Raw genomic sequence first — 21,904 nt, forward strand, 5'->3', positions numbered from 1 at the left:
CTTGGATTTGAATACTACTAGAGATGGAGCCTGATGTAATGACTCAGGCAGTCTGTTCCAGGCATATGAGTGCAGCAAGATAGAAGGGACGGACTCTGGAGTTGGCAGTGGAGGAGAAGGATATGGCTAGGAGGGAGAATAGGGGAGAGATATTGAAGGGCTGCAGAGTGAATGCACTTGTAAGTAAGTAAGAAATGTTTGAACTGTATTCGGAAATGGATGGAGAGCCAATGAAGTGACTTGAAGAGGGAGGTAATGTGAGCATGGCAGCTCTCATGGAATATAAGTTGTGCAACAGAATTTTGAATGGATTAAGGGAGGAGATATGATTAAGTGGAAGACCTGAGAGAAGCAATTTGCAGTAATCTAAGTGAGAGGTGATGAGTGTGGATAAGGATTTTGGTAGTGTGCTTGGAAAGGAGAGGTCAGATTTTGGAAATATTATAGAGGAAGAAGCAACAGGTTTTAGTGGTTTATTGTATCTGAGCGGAGGAGTCAAAGATGACCCTGAGGTTGTGAGCTGACAAGATGGAGAAGAGGACAGTGTTGTCCACAGATATAGAGAATGGGTGGGGGGAAGGGGAAGTGGGTTTAGATAGAAAGATAAAAAGCTCAATCTTGGCCACATTCAGTTTTAGATGGCAGTGAGACATCCAGGTGGCAATATCAGACAGGCATGCTGAGACACAGGCCTGGACTTCTGTAGAGACATCTGGTGTAGAGAGGTAGATCTGGGAGTCATCAGCACAGAGGTGATGCTGAAAACCAAGGGAGGAGATCAGTGCACCTAGGGAGTGGGTATAGATGGAGAAAAGGAGAGGTCTCAAGACAGAGCCCTGAGGTGATAGTGGGATAGCAGTGGAGGAGGATCTACCATTGCATACACAGACAGGAAGAAAACCAGAAGGGAACAGAATACCAGTGATAACAGCATATCAAGGAATAGGTGCTTCCAGTCTCCAGTGCTCACAACTTTGGAGTCGTCTTCGATTCTGACCTCTCATTTTCTACGCACCTCCAACAAACTGCTAAGGCCTGTTGCTTCTATCTCTACAGCATCACCAAAATTCACCCCCAAGCGTTATTCTGTAATGGTACATCTAACTTGCATGAAGTGTAAATGCAAGAAGTCATTCACGTGGGCGGGGATTCCACTTACAGAGATTACTTGCACGTTACTGTAAGTTATGCACTTACACCAGTTCTATGACTGTAATAGTTTACACCAGTTACACTAGTATTCTGTAATGCAACCTGGGTGCCCAGGTGCCGTTTTAGTATAGGCTCCTACAATGTATTCTTGGTGCATCTAAATGGGGGCACCCAGTTTAGAATTGCTACATAAAGAGTCATGAACTTACCCTGGATCTTGGTCCAGGGACTTCTGTCTTCATTAAAGGGCCATCATAATCAAAATCTACAGCTGTCTTTGCTGCTGCTTGACTGACATACCTGCAGCCTGGAATACAAAAGATTATAAAAAAAGTTTGTCAATATCATCTGACTATAAAAATGAATTGCATTTAAAAATCAAATTTACTTACCTATAAAAGGTGTTTTTCATGGACAAGAGGATACAAGTCCTCATAAATAAGTGACATCACCGATGGAACCTTGTGTGGGGGAAAAACATATATATATATATATATATATATATATATATATATATATTCTCCAGCTTACACATTTTCTGGGAGCTTCGGAGAAGTCTTATTTTGCGCGTGCGCACACACTACTTTCTACCAGCCACTGCAGAATACAACTCCTTGAGTAGGTAAGTGGGATGTGAGGATCTGCTTCTATTGCCCACAGAACTGCTACAGGTAACATGTTTTAGGGGCTTTATTTTTTTTGTTTATTTTAGAGAAAATCAAAAATCACAGATTAGACTCCCTACCTATTGTTTGCTTCCAACAACAGAAAAAGTGGAAAATAACAAGAAAAGTACTAACAGGCAAACATCAACATATTTTTGGTGACAAATAACTCATTTTTTTGGGAAAGCAGTCTAGAAATGAAGGGAATGGGTTTAAAGGGAATGGGAGGAGAACGATACTAAATTCCCAAAGATTCTAGAGAATGGGTTGACCAAACCTACTTGCATATCAGGAGTTTTCTTTCCAGAAAGCAACAAGTGAATGTACAGATAGATAACTATTGCAGCTTTGTAAATTTCTTCTTAGGATGTAGATTGTGGGCCTGTCTGTAAACTTTTCTTGCACTTCATACCTAAGTTCTGAGGTCCAGATGTTCCTTCTCTCTACCCAAGAGTGAACATAGTAACATAGTAGATGACGGCAGATAAAGACCCGAATGGTCCATCCAGTCTGCCCAACCCGATTCAATTTAAATTTATTTATTTATTTATTTATTTTTTTTAATTTTTCTTCTTAGCTATTTCTGGGCAAGAATCCAAAGCTTTACCCGGTACTGTGCTTGGATTCCAACTGCCAAAAACTCTGTTAAGACTTACTCCAGCCCATCTACACCCTCCCAGCCATTGAAGCCCTCCCTTGCCCATCCTCCACCAAACGGCCATACACAGACACAGACCGTGCAAGTCTGCCCAGTAACTGGCCTAGTTCAATATTTAATATTATTTTCTGATTCTAAATCTTCTGTGTTCATCCCATGCTTCTTTGAACTCAGTCACAGTTTTACTCTCCACCACCTCTCTCGGGAGCGCATTCCAGGCATCCACTACCCTCTCCGTAAAGTAGAATTTCCTAACATTGCCCCTGAATCTACCACCCCTCAACCTCAAATTATGTCCTCTGGTTTTACCATTTTCCTTTCTCTGGAAAAGATTTTGTTCTACTTTAATACCCTTCAAGTATTTGAACGTCTGAATCATATCTCCCCTGTCTCTCCTTTCCTCTAGGGTATACATATTCAGGGCTTCCAGTCTCTCCTCATACGTCTTCTGGCGCAAGCCTCCTATCATTTTCGTCACCCTCCTCTGGACCGCCTCAAGTCTTCTTACGTCTTTCGCCAGATACGGTCTCCAAAACTGAACACAATACTCCAAGTGGGGCCTCACCAATGACCTGTACAGGGGCATCCTTCTGGCAGCAGCCACTGCCTTGTCACACTGTTTTTTCGCCTTTAGATCTTTGGACACTATCACCCCAAGGTCCCTCTCCCCGTCCGTGCATATCAGCTTCTCTCCTCCCAGCATATACGGTTCCTTCCTATTATTAATCCCCAAATGCATTACTCTGCATTTCTTTGCATTGAATTTTAGTTGCCAGGCATTAGACCATTCCTCTAACTTTTGCAGATCCTTTTTCAGATTTTCCACTCCCTCTTCGGTGTTACTCTGTTATAAATCTTGGTATCATCTGCAAAAAGGCACACTTTTCCTTCTAACCCTTCAGCAATGTCACTCACATACATATTGAACAGGATTGGCCCCAGCACAGAACCCTGAGGGACTCCACTAGTCACCTTTCCTTCCTTCGAGCGACTTCCATTAACCACCACCCTCTGGCGTCTTATGGAAGGAGTGGCAAATTCCATCTTGGGCATATGTACAAGCCCAAGAAGGGATGATAAGATGGCATGTAGGAAAGCAAGCACAGCATTCTGAAAGGATTTCCTCCCAAGAGGCTCCAATGTCTGAGCTTCCTTACCCAGGGAAACTGAAGAATGAGACTTAGAAACTTTGCTCTTTTCAGGGAGGATTTGACCACCAGGAAATAGTGAGGAAGCTGTTGCTTTTCAAATCTGGAAGCCATACAGCCTTCTTATTTATAGGTATAACAGAAGGTGGTCTCCTACATCATCATCTGAACTTCCTTGACGATTCCCTGAACAGATGCTTTGAAAGAGTGGAGGAATTGAGGATTTTCATAATTTCTCCCATCTCCAATTTATATGGAATGACTTCTGCCATTTCCTAAAAAAAAAAAAAAAAAAAAAAAAAAAGGGGGGGGGGGGGCCTTTCTCTTTTAATGAGAGAAGCTAGATCTGATGGGAAACTAGCCTCCTCTTCAGAGGATCTGATTGGCTTTATGCCTTGATGTTATGCTCCAAAGGGGTGTGATGCCAATGCACCTTGGCCTCCACCTGATCTTCAACATTGCAAGCTCAACCTAAATGAAAAAAAAAAAAAAAAAAGAATGGATCCTCCCTCATTGGCTAGGATTTGAGGATGGTGGATCCTAATAGCCTCTATCAATGCTTGATGTTGAGGGTAAGTCAATGAATCTTGATGCTGATGCATCCCTCAGAATCTGATGCAGGTCCTGGATCCACAGAGATCAATTCCTCTGATGCAAACATCAATGGACCAGACTTAGAAGCACCAAAAAGTCATTCAACCACTGATCTTAACAGCCAAATGACTTCTGACATCTGTGAACACAAATTACATCAAGAGAGTTTGTGGTTGGTCCCCGGACATTGTTACAGATACCCATAATTGGTGCTTGCTGCACTGGGTTCACTTTCTGAAGTTACTGGGAGCATTCTTCTGGGATGTGTTACAAACAAATACCGTATTTTCGCGGATATAACGCGCGCGTTATACGCGATTTTACCTACCGCGCATACCCCTCGCGCGTTATATGCCTGAGCGCGGTATAGAAAAGTTTTTAAACATAGTTCCCACCCCGCCCGACGCCCGATTCACCCCCCCAGCAGGACCGCTCGCACCCCCACCCCGAACGACCGCTCGCACGCGCTCCCACCCGCACCCGCATCCACGATCGGAGCAAGAGGGAGCCCAAGCCCTCTTGCCCGGCCGACTCCCCGACGTCCGATACATCCCCCCCCCCCCCCGAAGGACCGCCGACTTCCCGACAATATCGGGCCAGGAGGGAGCTCAAACCCTCCTGGCCATGGCGACCCCCTACCCCCACCCCGCACTACATTACGGGCAGGAGGGATCCCAGGCCCTCCTGCCCTCGACGCAAACCCCCCCCCCCCCCAACGACCGCCCCCCCCAAGAACCTCCGCCCGTCCCCCAGCCGACCCGCGACCCCCCTGGCCGACCCCCACGACTCCCCCACCCCCCTTCCCCGTACCTTTGGAAGTTGGCCGGACAGACGGGAGCCAAACCCGCCTGTCCGGCAGGCAGCCAACGAAGGAATGAGGCCGGATTGGCCCATCCGTCCTAAAGCTCCGCCTACTGGTGGGGCCTAAGGCGCGTGGGCCAATCAGAATAGGCCCTGGAGCCTTAGGTCCCACCTGGGGGCGCGGCCTGAGACACATGGTCGGGTTTGGCCCATGTGCCTCAGGCCGCGCCCCCAGGTGGGACCTAAGGCTCCAGGGCCTATTCTGATTGGCCCACGCGCCTTAGGCCCCACCAGTAGGCGGAGCTTTAGGACGGATGGGCCAATCCGGCCTCATTCCTTCGTTGGCTGCCTGCCGGACAGGCGGGTTTGGCTCCCGTCTGTCCGGCCAACTTCCAAAGGTACGGGGAAGGGGGGTGGGGGGGTCGTGGGGGTCGGCCAGGGGGGTCGCGGGTCGGCGGGCGGAGGTTCTTGGGGGGGGGGGGGGTTTGCGTCGAGGGCAGGAGGGCCTGGGATCCCTCCTGCCCGTAATGTAGTGCGGGGTGGGGTTAGGGGGTCGCCGTGGCCAGGAGGGTTTGGGCTCCCTTCTGGCCCAACTACACAAAGGTACGGGGAAGGCGGGTGGGGGTGTCGTGGGGGTCGGCCAGGGGGGTCGCGGGTCGGCTGGGGGACGGGCGGAGGTTCTTGGGGGGGGGGGCGGTCGTTGGGGGGGGGGGGTTTGCGTCGAGGGCAGGAGGGCCTGGGACCCCTCCGGCCCGTAATGTAGTGCGGGGTGGGGTTAGGGGGTCGCCGTGGCCAGGAGGGTTTGGGCTCCCTCCTGGCCCGATATTGTTGGGGAGTCGGCGGTCCTTCGGGGTGAGGGTGCGAGTGGTCCTGCCGGGGGGGGGGGGATGTATCGGACGTCGGGGGGGGGGGCATCAGGCTTTCAGGATGGGGACAGACCTTCAAGGGGGGACAGGACTTCAAGGGGGGACAGTGCACGGAAAGTCAGGGGGGTGAACGGAGAGTCGGGACAACGCAGGGAAAGTCAGGGCGGGCGAAAGGAGCGTCGGGCATCATGCGCGTTATATGCCTGAGCGCGGTATAGAAAAGTTTTGGTACATATCATCGTGATTTCTGCGCGCTATACCCCTGTGCGCATTTTACACAGGTGCGCGTTATATCCGCGAAAATACGGTAAACCCATATGCAGTGAAGTCAAATAGCACGATATAGTTGCTTGGGGTGCCCAAGACTTGTAAAAAAAAATGTATACTATATTATCCTGGATATAAATATAATAAGATCTTATTGTGAAATGCAAAGAAATAAAAAAAACTTGAAGGCAATCAAATCCCTCGCCCCTAGGAACCAAAGACATCAAGCAGCTGTACAAAAAAGAACAGTAAATCTAATAAATCTTGATAAATAAATTCAAACAGTTTTGATGAAGAGAACTATGGAAAAGTGAAGACTGAAGCGGTCTCTGTGTGACAGTGGCAGATAAGTGATGAACATGTGCAGCAAGACTTCTAAAAAGCTTCCACAAAATATGTAAATTTAAGCAGCTTTTCCACAGTAAAGTCAGCCATCTAAGAGGACTTCCTATCCCTGCTGGTTATCTGAGAAAAATCACTTCTAAATTCAGAACTGTGTACAGTTACTTTGACTTCATATTAGCTAATAGCAAAATAATGTACATGACCAGGTGTGCTGATAGAGAACTTGCATTGTGCGAGTGCCACATTAATAGAAACAATAACTTTCTTTTACAGAAGACTTATGACATGGAAGTTAACTTGAGAAAAGACAGATTTTGCATTTTATAAATTCTCCTAAAAGTACTCCAATAACATCTATGGATATGCTGAAGAAATATTTCAAAGAAATGTTGAAGCACTTAGAGAAAGCTTTTCTTCCAACTTATCTAGGTACAGTGGTACCTTGGTTTGTGAGCATAATTCTTTCCAGAAGCAAGCTCGTAATCCAAAATACTCATATATCAAAGTGAGTTTCCCCATAGGAATTAATGGAAATTAGGATGATTCGTTCTAACACTTCTCCAAACTCTCTTTCTATCCCCACAGACCATCTTTCCCTTTTCTTTTCCTCCCTCCATTAACAGGCCCCGCTCTCAAATCAAGCCTGCTCCTCCATACAGGCTCCCTCTCAGCCCCTAGCCGCTCCAAGAGTGTTACAATGCCAGCATCACCTCTCAGTACCCATTATTGCTCCAGGCTGCAATCCCACTTCATGGACCCATCTGGTTTCCCACTACCGCTATCGGTCCCGTTCTGCTCTGATCGCCTTTCACCAGACGTTGTCAGCTCTGCACAGGACGAGAGGCGATAATAGCAGGGCGTCAGGGTGGAAAGAAAGCGAGACGGGATGGCGGGGGACATGGCTGAAAAAGGTGGGGGACAGGGTAAAGAAAGAGAGGCTGGATGCCGGAGGGGGGGGGGGAACTTGCGTTCCAAAACCGGAACGCAGCATTCCCTCGGCCAAGCTCCACCCCTTTTTGCTTCCACTTCCTACATAAGCTCCTCCCCGCCTCTACGAAGTAGCCGAGATACCTTTCCCGCCTGCCCTCTATTAATCAGGGCTCGCAGGAGGACCTTTGCACAACTCTCCTCACCCAGGGACATCCAGGCAGCGGTGGTGCTGGCGTGGGTTGGTGCGTGTTTGCCTGCTGGAGGTAAAGTGGAGGGGTGGGGGCGATGCGCTCATTGATCAAGCCAACGCTCGTTTTGCGAGTTAAAGTTTGCTCAAGTGTTTTATTCATCTTGCAAAACACTCGCAATCCAAGGTTTGATTGTATTCACTTCCCATCAATTAGGTGGGGGGGGGGGGGCGGAAACCCACTAGGATATGGGAGAACTTCTGAACATAGCTATGGAAAATTTGAATGTGACTGATATTTAAGCCACAAGATCCACTTTGTTAGTGACTTTTCTGTTAGAAACTGATACAAAGAAGAAAAAAAAAAGAATGAAGCATCCGATTTCTAACAAAAATTTGTACACACACATGGACAGACATTTTTAAAAGGATGCCAAAGTCAGAATGCTCATAATGTAAAAAAAAAACAAACAACAAAAACAACAAACCACCACATCTAGGAGCAATCACTTATCATGAACGGAGATCAAATTATTTATAGACCACTTATAGCCTAAGTGGTTTACATTCAGGTACTCAAGTATTTCTCCTTACCTGTCCCAGTAGGCTCACAATCTGACTAACGTACCTGGGGCAATGGAGTGTTAGTGACCTGCTCAGAGTCACAAGGAGCAGCGCTGGGCTTGAACCTGCAACCTCAGGGGTACTGAGGCTGCAGCTCTCACCACAGCCTAGTCCTCCACTCCATTAAAATATTATTTCTACAGTATGTACTCAACTTAAAAAGTTTTGACTTTTAAAAATTCATCTTTGTTAGGATTAAAGTATTACCAGAGACTGAGCAGGGTCTGCAGCAGTAAGAAAAGAGAATGGCTCATATGAACTGGGTTTTGCAGTCATTTGCATTCATGCTCTGTGGTTATATGAGTGACACGTGGTCATGAAGTTAACTATTTTCTTAAACTGTTAATTACAGCATAGAACTGATAAGACTATAGAGTTTAGGGTGCATACTTTCTTCAGTGCAGGTATACAACTTAAAAATCTATTTTTATTTATAGGCTGAATAGAAGGGGGTCTCCCGCATTCTCATCTGAACATCCTGGAGTATTCTGTGAACAGGTCCTATCACAGCTTCTTTGGGAGGAAATTGGAAGATGTCCAAATTTTGGCCCCAAGTTCCTCCTCTGTCTTCAACTCAAATGAAAATTCTCTGCTTTTTTTATGTTTCAAAATTTTTATTGAACAAATGAAGAGAGATGCATTGTGTTAAAGCTAGTCTTGGGATGATTTGGGGCTATAGGGAAGTAAGGTTACATTTAAGCTTTGTTCTATAGTTGTTCAGACCAGGCCTGAACTGTACATTTTAAAGAGAATTAAGCTGTCAACATTATTGATCCAAGCTGGTATACTGAAAACACTAACATGGAGCTGGATTGTTTTAGTCTAGGTGAGATCATGGGACAGAAGAAACATGGTGGAAGGCCATTTAGGTCATGATGATCTTGGACAATTATGCCCCCTCCCCCATAAAGGGTCTTGAGCAGAAAGAGAAGTGGGAGAACAGAAAGAAATGTGAGCTATTTTGCCTGCATCAATCAAGGTCTTCTGAAGCAGCTGATTGCCCGAGATCCATTTGTACTCATTCACACGTTTACATGCAGCTAAGTTTTAAAATTTTTACTTTTTGATGTGGTGAATTGATTCTTTGTCTTTCCATTTAAATATATTAAGTAACTTGATAAAAAACACTTTATACACTCATAGTTGTGCAATGATTGAGCACTTGAGCCGTTTTCAAAGGTGGGCTTTCTAGTTCAATTACAGGGTGTTTTTACCTTGTAACGGTTCTCTGAGCACAATATGACTTAGTAAATCTGTAAATATTTAGATATATGCCCAGAGTGTATTCATTTGATCCACCCATGAAGGTAGTCAAAAGTCACGTCTGCTGAGACTCCTCTTTGATGGGCCTATCAGAGAATGGGTTGTGTTTGCTTAAGCTGACTAGACCTTTGCATCATAGGACCAATTCCCATGATTTAATCCTCGTTAAGCTGGACCAATTATGAATTGCCAAACTCCATTACTTCCATGTTAGCTTGTCAACAGCCAATGACAGGACTTACAATTAATGGCTATGGAGACAAATCCTATATAACAATGGACTTCCTTGACATTAGTTAGAATGAGAATGAGACTGTGAGAGAGCCCAATATGAGTGAGAGTATGACAATGAGACAGAATTGGTAGCTTCCAGCTCTCCAAACGGACTGGAAAGATGTGCCCTGGAGAAGGATGCCTTGCTGGGAATGGGAGTGGAGGGGAAGAAAACAATCTCTTCCTGGGCAGAGGTGAGAAGTTGCTATTCAAACTGAGCCAACATCAGAAATGCTGCTAGAGCAAAATTCTGTTTTAAATCAGACTCAAGTCTATTCATTAAACAAGGGGTAGTAAATGTATAGTAAATGTATAATAATGACTGTGTGAAAACATTAAACACAGCATCTTACTGACACAGAGATTGTAAGTTTCTACATATTTCTTTAATCTGACCTTAATTAAGATTGTTGATCTGAACTAAATAAAGCCAATTTTAAATCCCAAGCAGCTCTCATATATATACATAAAGCATAGCACTAAGAAGGTATAAACAGATCCCATTACAATTAAATCAAACAAGTATATAAGTGGTTCAATATTTTATATATTTTCCATTCCTTTCCTTAGCTTCTCATCCCCACCCATCCTTCCAATAAGACCATGTTTAAATTATAACCATCCCTCCCTCTTTATATCCCCCCCTTCCCCAAACACTATCTTCCACCTTTGACCTGCCATCCCCGCCAAGTTACAAATACCTCAATCAAGTCTTGGAGGGCCTGTACTCTTATGACCCTATCAGAGTACTACTAGGATACTGAAAAAAGAGAGAAACCTCTCCCTCTCACAGCATCTACTGTACCGTTCCCTCCCTTCAAGAACCCACTCATTTCCTCAGCAATCCTGATAGAACATTCAATATATGGCTTCTAACCCTTGGTGACAATGGCTGAATATATTCTTCTCATAGACTTAGAAACTTGCTTTGATGTTTTGCAGGCCTCTCACTCCTTGAAGCTCCATTAAAGAGGGTATGAAAGCTATTTCTCCATTCCCAAAAGGAGGGTAGGGAGACTTGCGTCCATTCCCAGCGAATACATTTCAATGCCACTCTTTGCACCAATGGTTTTTGTCCTTTCCCTACAACTCCCACGCTCTTCTCCCAATCCAGCACCCCTACGACTCCCACACTCTGCTCCCAACCCAAACACCAAATTCCAGAGTTTCTGCCATTTCCTTAATAAAATCAATGTAAAAGAAAGAGTTCCTCAGGTGGAGATTTTCTTCTTTTATGAGGCAGAGGCAGATCTGATGGCAAACCAGTTGATGTAATTAAAATAGCATACAAGATCATCAGCCAAGGATACTGGAGTGTAAATATCCTAAAAGCATTTCTATTAGCAATTTAAACTTAGTTTCTCGAGAAAAGATTACCACTAGGAACAATTTTTTTTAAATGTGGGACTTGAGCCATAAGCAGCTTTTATTTGTTCAATTACACTGTCCGTGTTTGGCAACAGAAAGGAATCAAGCTGACAATACAGCAGGCACATTTAAGATGATGTCTTTTCGGCAAGGATGGTGAGAGAACACAGTCAACATCTTCTGTTCATTAATGTGGGCCTGATTTAACTAAGGCATTTTATCTCCTGTTCTCTGCTAATGGAGGGGTGGGGGAACAACTTAGTAAATTAGGCCATAAAAGATAAGTTATCTACATGGCATTTTTTTGAAAAGTCTTGGCCAATAGCCCAGAGAAGTAGTAAGAAAATGCCAATCAGCACTGCATTTGCTGAATAAAGTTCTTCATTACATATCCCTCTTGTGCATTCATCTATCTTAGAGAACATTTTGATTTGACTCAACAAATCTACTACTTGGAATAAAATAGAAAAAGGAGAGTGCGATGATGTGTATTATACTGTACTATGAGAATTATACTGCTTATTGCTGACAACTACCTCATGAAAATATATAGAATTTACCTCCCCTCCCCCCTGTTACAAAACCACAGTAACTGGTGCTGCGCGGTGGCAAACACTCCCAACACTCATTAAATCCCTATGGGCATCAAAGTGTTTATCACGGAGGCAGCCGCTACTGTGGCTTTGTAAAAGGAGCCCTTTCTTATAATTTGTGGTAACACATGTTTCTGGACAACAATTCTGGCAAAACTTGAAAGTTTCTCACTAAGGCCCTCTTTTCTTTAGCCAGATTACCACGGTGGTCCATAGCAATTGCACCAAAGCCCATTGGGAATTAATGGGTTTTGATACCATTGCTGTGTGCTTTGTTTGCCACAAATATTTGTAAAAAGATGACTTCAGTAAATTGTGCACCGTTGCCCTGACTCTGAGGGCTCTCTCCAGTCAGCTGGCCGGAGAATCTGTAAAGTGGTCTGGAACAGGGGCACCGAACTCAAGTTTGTACCCGCTCAAACAACTTCCAAGATCCAAAGGTCTACACCAATCTGTTGAACAAGAACGTGCGCTGGTAGGGCTAGTCTCAGTTAGGGTGCTGGTCTTAGACCAGAGGGCCGCCGCGTGAGCAGACTGCTGGGCATGATGGACCACTGGTCTGACTCAGCAGTGGCAATTCTTATGTTCTTAACCCAGACCAGAAGGTGAACAGCCTGCCCCCTATCTGGGGGAGCTCAGCCCCTATCCTGATGTCATTTTGATTTCTTAGACTGGGGAGAAGCAAGAGGCCTGCTGTCTCCTGCCTCCACTGGGCCTCCGATGTGATCCCTGAAAGGACCACTGCGTCCCTTGGCTTGCTGCAGAAAAACGGAATCTTTTGAGCACCTCAAAAAATTACCCCTTCCCGGACCCTGAACCATCCAGGGACTGCTGTCTGGTTAGGCCTTGGGGCAACGGCAAGGCAGAGATCCCAACAAGTGGAAACCTCTGGGCATCAGGCCTCCAAACAAATACTAAGAAAAAATACACCAAAATAAAACTGCAGAACAGATCAGAAACACTTCTGAGCAACTTGCTTGCAGAAAAAAAAACTGAGGGGGTCAGAAGCAGCTCCCTGGGAAGGAGGTGGCATTGAAAACATGATTAACAGTTTTCTGCAAGCAACGTGCAGGTTCAAATACAAGACCCTACGGTTCAGGACCACTAGACACATCCTGCACTAGAATAATCATTTTGATTGCTTCTATACGGCCCCACCAAGTAAGACTGAATGGTGACCATTGATAACTTTTGTTGTTATTTCAAATAGGCACTCTTGTGCCATTGTTCCAAACTCTTTAATATTCTTATATTCACTAATTTTCATATTTGTTAATATTTGTAATTCTTGTAAAATTACATTAAAAAATTCAAAACTACTAGCAGTTATATAGATGAATGTAACAAGTTACATGTACATGGTACACATACACTCAAATAACGTTCTGTAACTAGCGCACATGTCACATATCCCCAGAATTCTATGTAAGGCACTTTGGGCTAGATTCACTAAGCAAACCGATCGTGTACCGATTGGTTTGCGACCCGATTTTCCTTTGACCCGATTCACTAACCTCAGTGCTGATCCAATTCCGATCTGTGCATACAAATGAGGGGAACGGCATGCAAATGTAGGCAGGCAGCGATTCACTTAAAAAAAAAAAAAAAAAGACACCAACTGGGCTGACCGATCCAAAAATAAGCGACTGCTGAGGACCAGTCGCTCAGGTCTTTCCGACCGCCCTGTCTTCTGCCGCCCTGCTCTCTGCCCCAACTCTCCTGCTCTTCCCCACAGTGCAAGCCTGTGGTTTTAAACTGCAGGTTTTAAGTGGGTTAAAACCACCAGCTTACGAAGAAAAAAAATAAATAAAAATAAAGCAAAACAGTAGAACAGCACTGGAGGCAAGAAGGGGAAGGAAGGCAGAAAGGGACACATCGGGGTAAGTAAAAAAAGAAGAAAACAACAACAAAAAAATAAACTGGACAGCAAACGCATGCGCAGACTATCTACAGGCAAAGTAGATGGTCTGCGCATGTGTCGGAATCGCTACCCAGCAATCCGTGTCATCGGATGTGGACGTGCCTCCGATCGCCCCCATTTGTATGAAGATGGTTGGTGAATCAGTTGGCCTGTCTCCAATTGTACACGGATCGGAAGGTTAGTGAATTTAGCCCTTTGAGCTGTATATACAAAATTTGGGTGCAGCCCCAATTTATATGCACAATTAAGCCAATTATCAGTCCTAATTAGCCTGTGTAAGCAATTACTGTTAATTGGATTAATTTAAAGTGTTTAAATTTAGGTGTGGGTTCTGCACCCAAATTTTACACATAATACCATAAAGGGGGCATGGAAATGGGAGGGTCAGGGCATTCCTCACATTTACACACATAATTATAGAATAAAGGCGATCTACATCTAACTTTAGGCATGAGGATTTTTAAACCACATTTCCGTCGGTGCAAAAAGCCGCACCTAAAGTTAGGCACAGCTTTCAGGCGTAAACACTAGTCTATAAACAGAGCCTACCTTTTGGCGCAATTTAGAGAATAATCCTTAGGTGCAGTGGGTGTTGACCATCCCCAATATTGAGCAAATTACTCTATTGTGTCCAAAAAGGGGTTCTCTGATGAGTTTAGCACCCCAATCATTTTGAAAAATTTAGCACTTATACCAAATTGGATTAGACTAGTGGTCCATTGAGCCAACAATGGCCAGTCAGGGTCATGTCTTATATTCTTATTCTTGCTAATGAAAAATACATTACTCCCCCGAAATTCACAGGGGTTCCGTTCCAGAAGCACCCGCGAATTTCAAAAAACAGCAACAATTGGATGCGGTTTAGGGGAGGTGGGAGAGGGCTGCAGGGCCGGCTTTCTCTGTATCTTCACGCCGTGCAGGTTGCCCGACTTCATTGATGTGCTCTGTTTTGGGCTCACCCCTCTCCTCCTCTTTACTGCAGAACCCCTGGCAGGGAAAGGTGCAACAGAACAACCTTGGGTGCTGGAGAAAGCGGCTACAGGGAGTGCTGGGTATTCGCAGCACGAGAGAGAAGCGCACGGAGTAATATGAAAAACAGTATATTTTTGAGAAGGGAAAAAAAACCGTGAACGATTGGGGCTGCGAACACTGAACAGCGAGTTCGCAGGGGAGTATTGTAATTTTTTAAAAAAAATTATATAGCAAGAATAAGATTCACACACAGAAAGCTGAGCCTTGATTGATTTTTTTAAAATTTTTTAATGGCATGGTACTTATATACCGACTATAAAAGTTATCTAAGTGGTTTACAATCAGTTACTCAAATATTTTCCCTCTTTGTCCCGGTGGGCTCACAATCTAATACCAGGGGCAATGGAGTGACTTGCTCAGGGTCACAAGGAACAGCGTGGGATTTGAATTCACAACCTCAGGGTGCTGAGGCTCTTGCTCTAACCTTTATGTTATTCCTTCCTCCAGATAGCTGCCCAAGGGCCCCTTTTACAAAGCCACAGTAGCTATGCTGCCATGGCTTTGTAAAAAGGGCCATAAGTTACAAATTGTTTTAACAGAGGTCACAAAATACTTACCAGGCACTGCTATCTTTGAGCTCTGCTGTAGACCATATATCAGTTGTCGAGTGAGCAACATGGATGACATTTTTCTTTCAAAAGGAATTCAGAGATGTTCCTTAATTGTAGCTGATAATTTAGAAAAAGAAAAAATAAATAAATAAGGGAGGTGGTAAATACTATTTATACTCATGCCTCCCTGCATGTCTTCTTTGTAAAAATGGTCATTTAAGTTGATAAAACGTTTTCTAATCATTTTACCACAAAAATAAGGGTGCAAAAGTATTCAAAGGAAACCAATAATGCTAATATAAACAAAGTTGTTGTTTTTTTCCTTTCAAATAAGAGGCAGGCAAGGCAGAGACCTCTTCCACCATGTGAAACAATTCTCTCCCTCCCTTGCCAACAATTCTCCTTTCTTCATTTCCCCATGTGCACTCTTTCCCTCTCTCACACACCCATGTCCAACAGTTCTCTCTTTCTATTCCCTCTCTCATCTCAGCATCTTTCCCTCCTTTGTGTCCCTATGTGCTCCCTCTCTCCCTCCAATCTGTGTCCCAAATTCATGCCCACTCCCTTCTTCTTTCCATCGTCCCAAGTTCACACTCCCTTCCTTCCTTCCATGTCCCAATGTGCCCCTCCCTTCTTTGTCCCAAGTTCGGGCCCTCCTCTCACAAGTAAGTACCTGCACTCTGGTTGGCTCTAAGATGTCTAAGTAGGCCGCCTCCTCCTCCTCCTCCTCCCTTCCAGCCACTCTTGTTTCTTCAAAGCCGCGGGCAGTGGTTTCTACACAAAGTGAAGTTCTTTCCTATGTCGGAGGGAAGGCTTCCAGGTCAGCCGCAGGCAGAGTGTAGGAACTAGTGCTGCCCGATTCACGATTCATTTCGGGTGAATCGATTCGAATTTATTTACCCTGACAAAAAAAAACAAACATATCGGCCTCCCGATTCTTTGACTGACCCTCCCCACTCGCCCTCTAAAGCGAGAGCGGCAGCACTGCCTTTTGCTGGCCTGCCATTCCTGCTTTAGAGGGCGAGTGGGGAGGGTTAGTCGGGAAGTGGCTTATCCGCTGGCCTCCCGCTGCTGTGCTGTCCGTCTTCCCCACTGGCCTCCTGGAACTTATTTTCCTAATGTCAGCAGCCTGCAATAAGATCACTGGCGCAAGTGATCTTTGCAAGCTGCTGTAGGGCTTCGGAGCTCTCTTCTCTCTGCCGCAGTCCGCCCCTTCTCTGATGTCAGAGAAGGGGCGGGACTGCGGCAGACAGAAGAGAGCTCTGAAGCCGTACAGCAGCTTGCAAAGATTGCTAGTGCCAGCAATCTTATTGCAGGCTGCTGAAATTAGGAAAATTCATTCTGGGAGGCCAGGGGGAACACGCAGGCCTTCCGGGGGGGGGGGAGGGGGACACAGACCAGGGGAGAGGGGCCCTAGTGTAGAAGTACAAGGAGGGAGGGATTCAAAGAGATGTGCATATGCCGGACTTTGGGGGGGAGGAAGAAATAATGGGTCTGAAAATAGAGGAGAGGAAGAGAGATGATGGACAATGGGATTTAGGGAGGGAAGGAACAGATAGGGAGAGAAGTTGGACACAAAGGATGGTGTGGAGGGGGGATAGAGATACTGGATAGGATGGTAGTTGGGAAAAGAAAGGAAGAGATGGTGGACCCTGGGGTGGTAGGGAAGGAGAGATGCTGGATGAAAGGGTAGTTAAGAAAAGGTGGATTTGTGGATGGAGATGAAAAAAAAATAAAGATGCCAGACTTCTGGGGGAGAGAAGGGAAATGGAAGGGGAGGACAGAGATAGCAGATGGATGGTTAGAACGGAGAAAGAAGAAAGAAGGAGACCCTGGCAAGCAAGTTATCAGAAGACAACCAGAGCCTGGGACCACCAAGATTTGAATAATGACCAGACATAAAAGGTAGAAAAACTAATTTTATTTTCCATTTTGTGATTACAATATGTCAGATTTGAAATGTGTATCCTGCCAGAGCTGGTGTTATACCGCAAACGTGAGCTAGGAAAAGTCTTTTGTTTACACCACAGCGCCAGTGTGCTTAGGAGAAGGCAAAGGGGGTGAAGAGGCTATAAATAAACCCACCAGGATGTTTAAAAAAAATAAAAAATAATTAAAAAAAACCACATCCAATAGGGCAGGAAAATCGAATCGAAAAACCAATTCAGTAGGCTGAATCGAATCGAATCTGTTTTTCCTGAATCGGGCAGCACTAGTAGGAACCACTGCCGGCAGCTTTGTAAAGAAACAAGAGCAGTTGGAAGGAAGGAAGGAAGGAAGGAGGTGGTCTACTTGGACATCTGAGCCAGGTACCTGCAAGAGGTGATTCCATCCCTGCAACCTCAGGGGGTATCCCTGTTCCTATAGGCAATTTTTTTTGGAAGGGGGACGACCATGGCTCTCCCCGTTCAGACTCCTATGTTTGATGGGTGGCACTCCCCCATCTTGCCCTTATACTCTCCCTTTTCAAATTGCTATTTAAGCACGAGCTTACAGAATAGTTGGGCAAGATCGCACAAAAGTGGTGCCTATTCTGCAATTACATGCATCAGAGGAACCTAAATGAAAGTGTCTTATATTGAATTGCCTTTTAATGTTACTTTCACAAATCAATATGAGAATACTGTCACTTTAAGGCCTATTCTGTTTTCTGTCTTTCAGCTAGTTTTTAATCCATATAAGTCAAACACAAGGACCGCGGTCCCACCTGGCCCTTTTATGTGGCCTGTGATGACTGTGCGCCTGACACTTAATTCTCCAGGAACCTCCTTGAGTCTTGACTCCCCCACCTACCACCGCAGAAATTTAAAATCTTCGGGCAGCTGACAAAGTTAGCTACCCGTCATCAACCTGCCCCAGAAGTGTTCTTTCTGCAGCGTCCTGCCTAAGCGGGAAGATGAAGTGCTGCAGAAAGAACACTTCCAGGGCATGCCAACGTCAGATGCCCAAAGATTTAAAATTTCAGCAACGGGGAGGTGGTAAGTAGGAGAATCGGTAACTGGGGACTGTCATACTGTAGGATCGAGTTGAGACCAGAGGGCTGAGGTTGGGAATGAGGGAAGAATATGCTGCATGGGCTGCTGGGGAAGGGGGGTTGGGAAAGCAAGAAGGACAGATGCTGCCGGTGGGTGAGGGAAGAGAAAAAGAAAATTCTTGGGCATAGGTGTGTGAAGTGGAAGGGGACAGAGATGGTATACATGGGGGAAGAGGGAGAATTTTTGGACATGACAGTGATGGAGAGGAGAGATGGAGAAATGTTACACTGGAAGGGAGAAGAGATGATTCAAAGAAGGGAGATATGTCAGATTCCGGAGAAGGGTGATGGAAGGAAGGAAGAGAGAGATGTCAGACCACTGGAATGGGAAGGAAGAGAGAAAGATACCAGACCATGGAACGGAAGGGAAGGAGGGGGGGGGGGAGAGATATGCCAGACTGCAGAAAGGATAGGAGAGGATAAAAATGTTAGACCTCAGGAAGCAGGAGGGTAGGAGAGAGAGATGCCAGACCATGGGAGAGGAGAAAAATTCTAGGCTATGGGAAGAAGAGGAGAAAGATGCCAGACCATATGGGGGGGGGGGGGGGTGACAGAGTTGTCTGACCTTGGGAAAGGAATGAGATGGTGCACAGGGATGAAGGGGAGACAGAGGGAGGAAATGGTGCACAGCAATGGATGCAGCAGAGAAGAGAAGAAGAAATGCCTTCTTATGGATAGATGGGAATAGAGGAGAAGAAAGAGGAAGGAGATGGTACACATGGATAGATCGGAAGGGAAGACAAGACATGGAAAAGTAGATAAAATCAGTCTCTCTTTTTTTAAAGTTAAATGTGGTTGGATTGGATTTCCTGTGTGAACTTATTCCAGGGATTATATTAAATCTGTTATCAAGCAGCCCATTACCTCCCATACCAATTCATGCACTCCACTAAGAACTAGGTCTAGAATTACTTCACCTTTTATTGGTCCTTGAACCAACTGCTCATAAAGCAGTCTTTAATTTCATCAAGGAATTTTAATCTCCCTAGCATGCCCTGATATTACATTTACCTAAGCAGTTCAATAGGATCTCAGATAGTCAAGAGTGCAAATCCAACAAAGTATTCAACCTAGTTAGTTTACAAAAGATCAAATCCTACTTAAACACACACACACACACCAAAATCACTGAATTAGACCAAATGCTGGCAAACCCGAGTGTAATAAATATAACATGTACAACAGTTTTTTCATATAATCTGTAAAAATACACATTAACCCAAACTGCTCTGAAGAGCCAAGACTGGATTATAAAATTCTAAGTAAGCTATTAAAATCATAAAGTGGTACTTTGATCTAGTTTAACTATAAAACATTATTGGCAATCAACTCTTCCAGTAAATTAGAAGCTTTCTGCTATATGTACAACATCTCGCACGGGAAAGAAATTATTTTAGTCAGCAGATCTTGCTTTATTGCAAAACAATGCAGAACTATTAATGATATCGAACCATAAGGTGAGGTGAGGTATTCTCTGATATGCCAAAAGTTTAAACTAAAGTTAATTTCTAAGTTATTTCATTTCCAAGAAGTGAGGCATACTCTATGGTAGGCCTCTGACCAAGAATGTCAGCATAAAAACATGCACAGTCAGCCAGAAAAGGTCAAAAAACATGCACAGGGTCAGCCAGAGCTTAAAGCATCAGTGTCTAGCCCGCAATATTGCTGGATTATAAACTGGCCAGCATTACACTGGTTATTGGCCAGATTATGCATCTGAACAAATCAAGCAGGGGTCAAATCTGGCTATGCATATGTAATCCAAAATTATCTTCCAGTATACTGGGATCCCTCTCAGAATTCAGAGCATGTCTAATAACAGTCACACGCAGGGATGTGTAGAAGCAGAACATCTAAGCCACTTCCAGGCCAGAAGGCAGCTTCTAGCAGTTTCAGTTCTATTTTCCACAGGCTTCCTCATATTCATACGATCCAGCAGTCTGCTTTATATTCATGAAGAGGCTCCATCTCAGCTGCTGGAACATGTATCTGCCCATTGCAGATGTCTTTGAAAACCGCTCTGAACTGATTCCCCAGTCCTTAGTAGAGGTATAGAAGCTCCCAATAAAGATTTAAAAAAAAAAAAAAAAAAGGAAGAGAAATATAGTGCAGAGAACTGTAGAAACAGCAAGGCAGTGGTCTTGGAAAGCAAAATGAAGCGGGGAGAGTGTGTGCTAAAGACTAATTAGGTCTCTAGCATTGCATCAAGAATGGAACTTGGCAGGACTAGATGGGCTTCATTTAATTAAGTAACATTTATAACCAGTGGCAGTCAGTCTGAAATATCTTGCCCCTAGTGAAAATTACCCACACAAGGTTGCAGTGTTCTCAAAACACAATCAACGTACGTAACATGGTGCTGTGCAGTGAGGCTCTGCCTTCTGCAGGAAATGCAGGGCAGGTGCTGGACATGCTCTCTGCATTTCCCACACAAGCTCTGCATTTTCTGTACCTTAGTAAGAGCCCCTTAGGCATACGAGTGTTCTTAAGGAATACTGGTGTAAAATATGCCCACTCAAGCCAAGGCTATGGCTAATATAAATGCATTCAACTGAATGCCACACTTTAGGACAGGGCTACTCAATTCTGGTACTCAAGGTCCACAGGCAGGTCAGGTTTTCAGGATGATCACAACGTAGGTGCACGAGAGAGCTTTGCATGCAACTCTCATGCATATTCATTGTGGATACCCTGAAAACCTGGCCTGCCTTTGAACCTCTAGGACCAGAATTGAGTCGCCCTGCTTTAGGGCATAACTTACAGGATTCTGTAAGTTAACACCCTTTAGTAAAAGGGACCTTAAGTCCTTAACATGATAATAGCACACTCGAATAAGCATTTTATAGTATTTTGTTTGCTCATATTACCCATACATATGGAATTTTTGTTTTGAATATAAACCGAGGCAACCTTTCCCTCCCCACCAAAAAAAAAAAGGAGAGGAAAAGGTTAATATTCAAGTGCAGTGCCTTGCTCTGTCAGGTTCTGCACCCTGTTTCCCCTGCCATGCTCTGCTCTGCCAGCCCCCTCACTTACTCCCTTCTCTGCCAGTCTATGCATTCAGCCCCCCTCCCTCCCAAGTTCTGTACCCTGTTCCCCCCTCCCTCACGATGCCTTGTAGGCTTTCGCCAGGCCTGCCGTGAGACCTGGTAGTCCTCCGGTGGCTGGGACAAAAGGATAACTCTCGCCTCCTGTACCAGCCGATTCTAAGAATTTATACCTCCCTCTCGCCTCCCCTGCGTACCTTTATATTCCTAGTGGATGCCGTGGTCCCTCGAGAACTCGCAGCAGCCAATCAACTAGTGGCTTTGTGCAGGCAGGAAAGGAAGGCCACTCTTGCCACGGTTCACCACTGGACCACCAGGGATATTAACAGTATGCAGGGGAGGCGGGAGGGAGGTATAAATTCTTAGAATTGGCTGGGACAGGAGACGGGAGGGTATCCTTCCTGTTCCGGCTACCGCTGGCTCACCAGGTCTCATGGCAGCCCAGCAGAGGCCTGCAACAGGTTTGGGAGGGGGTGGGTCAGTGTTGACCCGAATATAAACCAAGACCCCAATTTTTGGGCCATTTTTTGATCCAAAAATCTCTGTTTTAATTAAAGCATATATGGTAATACTTTTTCAGATGAG

At 45.0% G+C, this 21,904-nt stretch overlaps 1 protein-coding gene across 6 annotated transcripts in view; it reads right to left on the bottom strand.

Annotated features, from left to right (window-relative positions):
• The window catches only part of ABAT (4-aminobutyrate aminotransferase), a 119,555-nt gene that overhangs the window by 51,809 nt on the left and 45,842 nt on the right, over positions 1-21,904 (bottom strand). For 3 of the 6 annotated variants that reach the window (XM_033914947.1, XM_033914948.1, XM_033914951.1), the window contains 2 exons: positions 15,245-15,355; positions 1,362-1,459 (listed from right to left, as the gene is read on the bottom strand). In XM_033914947.1, coding sequence (XP_033770838.1) covers positions 1,362-1,459; positions 15,245-15,314 — 168 coding nt within the window. In that variant the 5' untranslated portion in view covers positions 15,315-15,355. Of the gene's footprint in view, positions 1-1,361; positions 1,460-15,244; positions 15,364-21,904 lie in introns of all 6 variants that reach the window. The other 3 variants (XM_033914946.1, XM_033914950.1, XM_033914949.1) reach the window with 1 other exon arrangement.

Source organism: Geotrypetes seraphini, chromosome 11, assembly GCF_902459505.1.
Source record: "Geotrypetes seraphini chromosome 11, aGeoSer1.1, whole genome shotgun sequence".
Classification (NCBI taxonomy): Eukaryota; Metazoa; Chordata; class Amphibia; order Gymnophiona; family Dermophiidae; genus Geotrypetes; species Geotrypetes seraphini.